The sequence below is a fragment of the Morone saxatilis genome, unplaced genomic scaffold (genome assembly GCF_004916995.1).
Source record: "Morone saxatilis isolate NCDOM2014 unplaced genomic scaffold, NCSU_SB_2.0 Contig3, whole genome shotgun sequence".
NCBI classification, from domain to species: Eukaryota; Metazoa; Chordata; class Actinopteri; family Moronidae; genus Morone; species Morone saxatilis.
Window position 1 is genome coordinate 7,749,428 of NW_023339873.1, and position 8,703 is coordinate 7,758,130.

An 8,703-nucleotide genomic window follows, 5' to 3' on the forward strand; every position below is an offset into this window, starting at 1 on the left:
ACATCACTAAAAAGAAGTCAGATGGGGGAAATAAACTAGAGTAGGCAGAGTATCAAACGTATTTGAAAGACAAAACAGAGGCAGACCTTCCAGAAATTAATACCCCAACTGTTGGTTGTGACTTCCTGGTTCAGATTTACCATATTGTGGTACCTTTGTGCACACAGTACCAGTTTCCTGTGCAATGAGAGCTTATCACAGATGGTTATCTTACATAGCAAAGTGAACATGTTGGCGAAACAGGCCTTCAGCAAGTGCTGTGTGGTTACAATGTTATTATGACAGAAGGAAATGATGGCCAAACCTACAAAAGTTAGAACCAAGTTGTAATAAACCTTATATCCTTTGATATTATAAGGGCCCATTAGCAAGAGTGGGTTTGCATGTTTTAGCCTTTTCCCTCTCTCTCTTTCCTGCCACCTTACGTTCTGTCTGTGTTGTCACAGGTACGGCCGTGACGCCAAGGTGGTGCACTTCCTGGGCAAAGTGAAGCCGTGGAACCACTCCTACGACGCTCAGAGGGGCGAGGTCAGAGGTCACTCCCTGTCCCCCGACCTGAGCCAGTTGCACCCCGACTACTTGCTCATGTGGTGGCAGCTGTACGCCAAGTCTGTACTGCCTTTACTGCAGCAGGCCTACGGAGACACTCCCTTCAGCAGCGGCTTCGTAGAGGCGAACGAGAATGTATGTCAGCCGTCGTGCATGTGTTGAAACTTTTAAATGAGAATGACTGTGACTCTGTGTGTATAACCTGTTGCATAATCGTCATGTCATAACTGTGTCGAAACCTCTAATTGCTAGGTGACCTACTCTTCCTCTAGGACATAGATTTAAAATGTGTAAATCTATCATGGTTTGCAATTACCAAGTGGTGAAAGTGCCAGATATTGAAGTTTTAGTTTTAGTTTTAGTTTAGCCACAGTAACAAGGAAAAGTCGATTGGTTCTGCATTCCTCAACACCAATCTGTTGCCAAGAGTTGTGTTTGTTGCTGCTGGTATTTCCAGTCCTGTGTGTCAGAAACATGCAGGGTGCCAGGCCTCCAACAACTGTACAGCACTTCACAGAGTAGCAGGAAGTTGCCACGCTGCCTGTTGTAACAGGGCAGCAGTGAAATAGTTTAAAAAGAGGATGGCTGCCAAAATCTGCAGCTTTGCCCAATTGCCTGAAGCTGTGCCATCTTGTGTCACACTGACATGTTGATACAGGTGGGCACACTGGTTTTTTACTACTTGCGCTGGCTCGGGCTGAGGTTTTCTCAATCTGTATACCAAGTGAATCTTGAAATATAAGACTTTCGTTTATTGCTCAAAGTGAAACAATTCTACTTTTGCTTGAACAGAGAAAAGAAAGAGTGGCAGCTACAGGATGCTGGCACAAAACATTTTAACCATAATTTCTCCAAATTCTCTAGTCAGTTATTTTTAAGTTAAAGATTTGAAGATAATGAAGATTATTTAGCAACCTGACTGAGGCCGAGTGAAAATCTGTGAATTTGCTCAGTAATCTTTCACAGCAATATCTGTCAAAGGTTTGCTAAAATTGTTGGGTTGTAGCAGCAAAACCCTGAAGTTTATTTCATTTCTAAGAGGAAGGTTTCGTTAATTCTTCTTTCAAAATATACATCATATCTCTTTTCTTCGTTCATCTTTAATCTGAGTTTAAGATGATTTTGTGACATCAATGGTCTAATATACAATTTACAGTGTCTGAGTCTGATGTGAACTAAAGTCTTCAGTGCAAACACACTGAGAACAGACTTTTCAGTGGAATGTGACACGTGTCCAGCAATTTATCTCAAACTTTGAAATAAAAAATATTTGCATATTAATAGATTCTGGGTTCAGTAGATGAGGAGTATTGTTAAACTATATCAGAAACACATTATTACTCAAAGTATTTTCATGATTTAAAGATTGTATGACTGACTAATATATATATTTTTTATTCTAGTTCATGATCGTTTTCGAGTGTACTTTAGGAAGCCATGTTCTTCATGTTAGAAACATGCCGGTACACAACTCTTATCTGCAAGCAAGTGTGTTGCAAAATGTCTTCTCTGTACTTTGACTCATCTGACGAAACACTTGCATATACTTCTCGTGTCTTAACTGTAGAAAAGATTGTCCAGCGGAGCAAGGCTGAACTTGGGGGAACTTGTCCTTATAAAGTATTGCTCCAGTCCCATTTAGTGATTCATTCATTCTCTCTGTCACGCAGGGTAAGCTTCATGAAGATGTGAGAGAGCAGCCGGCACCCTTTGCGCCTCCTCCGCAGAAGGTTTCATCAGAGGAGAGGAAGCAGCGCTGGGAAGCGGGCCAGATTGACTACATGGGTGACGACTCCTTCGCCAACATCGAGCGAAAGCTTGACTCCTTCTTAAAGTAGCGGGCAGGGGGCGAGGGGGTGCGACGGACAGAGAGAGCAGCAGTTTGAAGCCCTGTGTGGGTGGGAATTTAAGCACTGCTCAGCCAATCACGGGGCTTCATTAGCAGGTGACTGGGTGAATGCCTCTGTGCAAGTTTCAGCCTCACTCTCTGCTTCCTGTGTGTGTTTGAATGACAGAGAGTTTGACACAGTTTCCCATGCACTCTTACCATTCATTATTTTCTCTCCAAAGAAAAGTTTGACATTTTGGGGAAATGAAAACACTCATTTGCTTTCTTGCCAAGCAGCAGTACAACCAAGGGGTTACTGTGGCCACCCTGATACAATTGCAGTTGTAGTTTATGTGAAAAGATGAACAGAAAATTGTACACTTTTTTTTAAACAAATGAGATAAAACACATAATCAGTTGTAACAAAGTTAAAATTTAATTTTCCCACCCAGAGTAGAAAGTTTTAAAGGTGCTGGTAGGTGGATACTGTTACATTTGGACAGAGCCAAGTTAATCTGGTTCCAGTCTTTGTGCCAGGCAGTGGCTATACCACACAGACATAATCTTCTCATCCAACTCTTGAAAAGAAAGCGAATAAGCATAACGTTACTTCCCAAAATGTCAGACTGCGTATTCTTAAAGGTGTTCTTGTGCATCTGATGGAGATGGATTCAGTCTTCCTAACCTGTGGAAACTTTCAGTAACAACAGAAACTGTGGAAATGGCCTGTGGTTGAAGGGAAATCAATATGTTTAAAAGTTGTTTCTGGATTTGACCACATTTCTTAACCTGCAATAACTTTGAAGCAGATATGCAGTTACTGGCTCACTTACCTCTTACAGTCCCTGCTCTGCTTTTCAGCCAGTTATAAAAACCCTGCTTTAATCAGACAGTGTTCACCTCACCTGAGTACACAGATAACCGTCCCTACCTGTGCCTCTGACACTCACCAGCTCCCTGTGACTTCAGCTTTGTAATGTCTGGTATTGTGTTAGGTTCAGGGCCATAGACTATAATAAATAATGGATGGAGCCACTGTGATGTCGCACATTGACTTTGATGCCACAGGTTTGACATTATAGCCTTCGCCATCTTGGTTTTTTGAAATCAGAGTGACCATATTCGGACGAGAGCTGGAGCTGTGGAGGATATGCATTGTTACGCCTCTTTCCTGATTGGATCGGACTGAGAACCTGAGAACACATCATGGTAGCGACTTGTCAATCACGAGGTAGCCACACCCTAAAGTATACCCTGCTTTATTGTCAATCAACTCTAAATGGAACCATGATTTACAAAATGAACATCATGATGTTTTGAACACTTGAAACTAGTGATCGGTAAAAAAAAATCAAGTGATAAGTATTTTTTCATAAACTTACATACAATTGGACTTATTTTGCAACCAGGGTCACCTCCTGCTGGCCATTAGAAAGAATGCAGATTTAAGGAAATTCCCAGAAGCTCCGTCCCCTTATTATTCTCTCTATGGTCATAGCCTGCTGTGTTGTATTTGCATGGCACAGAGTTCAAACGTGGGTCGGTAATGAAATCCATCCACATCCTCAAGTGATATTAACAGTCTGATTTGTATGTATTTGTGCGTTTCCCAGACATGTCACATGTGTGCGTGCCCTGCATGTAATGTTCCTGCCAGACCAACATCCGTATATCTCTGTGCCATGACTTGTTTCATCACTTCCCGTCTGTAGTGTTACCAGCTGCCTTATTGCCGTTTACTGTTTACAAAACCTCACTTACTGTAACTGCTGCTAGTAGCACAACAAACTGAACTTTACTGAATCCCTCCTTTTATTTCACTCCAGCTTTGTGCCCTTAAACTAAAACTATAATCTATAGCTCCTAACGATGAGAATACGTTCCTCACTTCATTACACACACTTCTACCAAGAGGCTGGCAAGGTTGAGAGAAAAGTCCATATGCGATCTTTCTGATCTTGTCAGCCTGCTAAATCCCGAATATGCATGAGTGTGGAAGTGGAACATAATTGTAGTGACATGGGTTAATACAGGTCTGTCCTGTTCCTCAGCTGTTAACTGTACATCCCTGTTGAAGCGCTAATAAAGAACTTGTGAAAACCTTTTATCCATCCCTTCTGTCACGAGTTTCATTTTCTTTATACTCTAAAGGGAAGCAATTAATCATTCATTAGTCTATGAAATGTCACAATATAGAAAAGGTGGCCTTTTTTTTTGTTTTGTCCAACACGTGACAAAACAGAAAGGAATCGAATCCTCATATTTTAAAAGCACCTAAAAAAAAAAACAAAAAAAAACCCACACATAAATGATTGTCAAAATTGACTAAATGATTAATTGCTTCAGCTCTAATCTGATGCACACAATTATGTAAACAATTATTTTCCCTCCAACTTCATGTTTTTGTTAGAAAAGCTACAAGGTTCTGAAAGCTGCTGCATTTACAGTAGCTACAAATGTACAATATCAGTGGTCTGTATTTCTTTAATCCAACAAAATGGAACATACAGAACATCTTAATCTTCAGGGCTGATAACCTGAAGAGTTAAGCTACAGGTTGGTATTTCTCCCCAGTCTTTATTCCAGGGTATTAACTTTCAACACACTCGGCCAACTCCGTGCATTAGCGGAGCTTATCATAAATCAAAGACACACAAGTCCTGCGCATGCATCATGTAATTAAATCAGTATCAAAATAGTAATTAGATAGAAGTAGAAAGAAAATTTAGAACATGATAAACTATAAAAGAAACAATCACTTTTCAAAATATGCACAAAACATTGACAATGTTTGCAAGGAAGCTATGCAGCCTTTCACGTGAACTGTGAGGCCCAAAAGACAACTGTTCAAACACAGCTCAAAGACATTTCAATGTCCACTGTCTGTCTAAAGCTCCATCAGAGCTTTTATGTCATCGATCCGAGATGTTTTCCTATCAGTGTTCGTGGGGCCGAAAGCCTTCTCCACCAGGTCCTGCTTCTGCCTCTGGATCTTCACCATGCTCTCCTCCACTGAATCTTTCACAATGAACTGCAGCAACCGACAAAATAAAAATATAGTCAGTGATCTTTTTCATGTACTTCTCTGTAGTCTGAGACTATGGACTATCCAAATAGCTTTTAACCTATAATATTATATATATATGAATAAATCATTTTAAATATGAAGATATCTTTTAACCATCAGGTATGTGAACAGGTATGTGAGTTGTCTTGGTGAACATACAGTACAAACATAGTTTTTCAGCCTTCACGGTGTAACATTACAGACAGTAAAAGAAACTACTGAGGAAAAAATGATGCCTCGTCACAGACAGGAAACGCACTCTCACATACAGAGTTCTAGTTTTCTGACCTTGGTGACGACAACCTTCTTCTTCTGTCCCAGACGGTGGCAGCGGTCGATACACTGCTCCTCAGTAGCAGGATTCCATGCCTAAAACACACAGTTATACTTTTAACTTCAGTCTGTTTTTCTCTTTACTTACTTAGTAGATGACGGCCCAAACAAAGGTCACACAATAGTCATATATATGTATATATGTGAAATAGTGCTTCTATTCTACTTCTGCAGGAAATCTTAACACATAATTAAATCTGAATATATTTAATAATTTACCCTTTGTCACGACTACTGTCACAATATCCCAATATAGCGAAACAGCCATTAAAAAAATTAATAAAACAAGAAAAAGAGTTATCAAAGCAAACAAGTACATGTCCTGGTCTAACCATTTTACTTTATTAACACAACTTAGGCCACAACTCATGTTTTTTGAAATGTAATTCTCAGTAAACCTGCAGTGACAGCTTATAAACATTTGTATGTTGTATTTGTATTTGTATTTGTATTTGTATGTGGCTTCAGCGTGCACCACACGATACATAAAATGAGGCCTGGTTGTTCAGTACGTGTGAATGTGTCAGGTTCCTGGCAAAAATCAGTACTTACAGGGTCCATCAAGAAAACACGAGAGGCAGCGGTCAAGTTAAGCCCCACCCCTCCAGCTTTGAGTGACAGAAGCATGATGGCAGGGCTGTCGGCTGCAGAGCTCTGAAACTCCTGGATGACTTGAGCCCTCCTCTTTTGGCTCATGTTGCCGTCCAAACGCACAAAACTGAATCCATGCTCTCTGGCAAAGAGGAGGGAGGACAATGGAGGCGAGTCATAAAATAACATAACGAATAATTAAATGCATGAAATCTAGAAATTCTCTACTTAAAAGATCCTGGTGCACAGATCTCTAGACTTCTAAAAATCCCAAACCTCTACTGTAAATGTGTGCATTACCTGAGTGGAGTCTCCAGTACGGTGAGGAAGCGTGTAAACTGAGAGACGACCAAACACTTAATGCTGCTGTCTTCACATCGCAGCCTGAGCAGATTTCCCAGCAGCGCTTGCACCTGAGGGGACAGAAACAGGATTTAAAAGGAGGAACATCACTGTCACTTTGCTGAAGAATATGTTTTGAGTGACCGCTGAGCAAAAAGGGGAAAGAGTCACAAAAAACAACAGGATCAGAAGAGCTACTTAATCAGTAATAGGTTGAGACTCCAAAAGTCAGTCCAATACACCTCATACTCAAGGCCTTTTGAGTTTGCTCTCAACTGAATACAGATATGTATGGAATGATGGAATTCAGGGCAATTTTGTATTTGAGCATTTTATTTTCTGCTGAAAAAGAAAAGAATGTTAAAGCTATGGATGTAAGAGGATACTAAAATGATTTGTAGGGAACTTAACATGAAAGATTTTACACAGCACTAAAACATCTTGCAGTCCAACTTCAACTCAAGCACATTTCCTTTTAAGGTTTTAAAAAAATAGTGTTCTGCATTTTTGAGAGGTCTACAGAGTGTTATTACTATTTTTACCCCTAGTTAATTCTGCACACTACGTGCAGTGTACCTTTGAGCTTGTCCTCCACTTCTCAGAGTTTGTACTGCTCTCCTCCTCCATTTCCTCCTGTGGAAACTCCACCAGTTCACTGCTCTTGATCTCATTTCGACAGAGAGGACAGCGTGCCTTTTCCTATGCACAGACAGAGCACAGATAAAAGATGGATCTGTTAATAACCGGCAGTTAAATAACCTATTACATAGTAACAACTTTCCTTTAAAGTTAACTGTCCAGTGAGAATTGGATTACAAACCGGAGTTGTCTGCAACACATGTACCTGCTGATTGCTGATAACCTGGACGATGCAGGGTCGGCAGTAAACATGGGCGCAGCGTGTGATGACGGGCAGACGGACGGAGTCCAGACACACAGAGCACTCCTCGTCAGAGCCGCTGGCCAACACCAACCGCAACTTCTCTATCAGACGCTCCCGCAGCTCTGCAGGCGTTGCTGCGGCACCTAGAAGCACAATATATATCAATTTATACATAAAACTTATGCTGGATAAAAGAAATCTTACTAAAACACGCACAGCACAGCAAACTGTCTATCATACTCTACATATCATGTACATAAACTGTACAGAAAAAGACCTTGCAAACACCACAGTAGACCTGAATATATAGATCAAATAAATCATCATAGAAATCTTCAGCATGATTGTTTGCTTATCAAGTGACCTCAGGGTTCAGAAGCTATACAATACCCAAGTCTGAGGATGTTTTTGCCAGCAGATCAGGGTGGCAGCAGTACTGTCGAAGCCTCATCAGGATAGCCAAGACATCAGCATAATTCCTCAAGACTGTCCCTTCAGCTACATATCTACGCACACAAACAGTTAAGACAAATTAAAGAACAGTTTACAGTAAAAAGTTAGTAACATCCCTGTGACATCTAACGTAATATCTATGAACAGCCACATGTTCTGTCAAAATGGCTTCATCGGCTAATTGTTGCTCATCACTTTTATCAAAATGATTTCAACATGAATGCACATGTACTTACACACACTGACACATACCTGCCAATGGTGTTTTTTCCCTCATTTCGTGCCAGCTCATACTCCTCCCGCTCTGACTGGCTCAGCTCAACCTGCTCCACACACACGGTCTTCTCAGGCAGAGACACGAGAGGGCGCCCATTCACCTCACTGCTCTTGGTCCGCCGCAGGGTGATGCACTTCACCAGGGTCTGAAGGTTCCTGCATACAGTATGAATTGCCTGAGTTTATTCTATAATCTGATGTCTGATTATCAGCAGTATAATAATGAGAATCATCTTTATGGTCATTGTCACAGGTACAGGAAATTTAAAGGGGGGGGGGAGAAACAAGAGAAGAGGGGAGGAGAAAAAAAAAAAAAAAAAGGAGGAGCCAATGTCCGGGGGAGAGGTCCCAAAGTTAGAGAACAAAGACAGCGACGGAGAC

General features: G+C 41.0%; 2 protein-coding genes across 2 annotated transcripts in view; one reads left to right on the forward strand and one right to left on the reverse strand.

Moving 5' to 3' along the window:
* Positions 1-4,484, forward strand: part of LOC118336908 (glycogenin-1-like) — a 7,135-nt gene extending 2,651 nt beyond the window's left edge. Inside the window, exons 5-6 of the mRNA XM_035673672.1 lie at positions 447-684; positions 2,220-4,484. Coding sequence (XP_035529565.1) covers positions 447-684; positions 2,220-2,387 — 406 coding nt within the window. The 3' untranslated portion in view covers positions 2,388-4,484. The remainder of the gene's footprint in view (positions 1-446; positions 685-2,219) is intronic.
* A 349-nt stretch (positions 4,485-4,833) lies between these two features.
* hltf (helicase-like transcription factor) overlaps positions 4,834-8,703 on the reverse strand; it is a 10,066-nt gene continuing 6,196 nt past the window's right edge. The window contains exons 18-25 of the mRNA XM_035673764.1: positions 8,299-8,478; positions 7,984-8,099; positions 7,555-7,736; positions 7,287-7,409; positions 6,669-6,781; positions 6,330-6,510; positions 5,733-5,813; positions 4,834-5,408 (exon numbers count right to left, since the gene is read on the reverse strand). Coding sequence (XP_035529657.1) covers positions 5,265-5,408; positions 5,733-5,813; positions 6,330-6,510; positions 6,669-6,781; positions 7,287-7,409; positions 7,555-7,736; positions 7,984-8,099; positions 8,299-8,478 — 1,120 coding nt within the window. The 3' untranslated portion in view covers positions 4,834-5,264. The remainder of the gene's footprint in view (positions 5,409-5,732; positions 5,814-6,329; positions 6,511-6,668; positions 6,782-7,286; positions 7,410-7,554; positions 7,737-7,983; positions 8,100-8,298; positions 8,479-8,703) is intronic.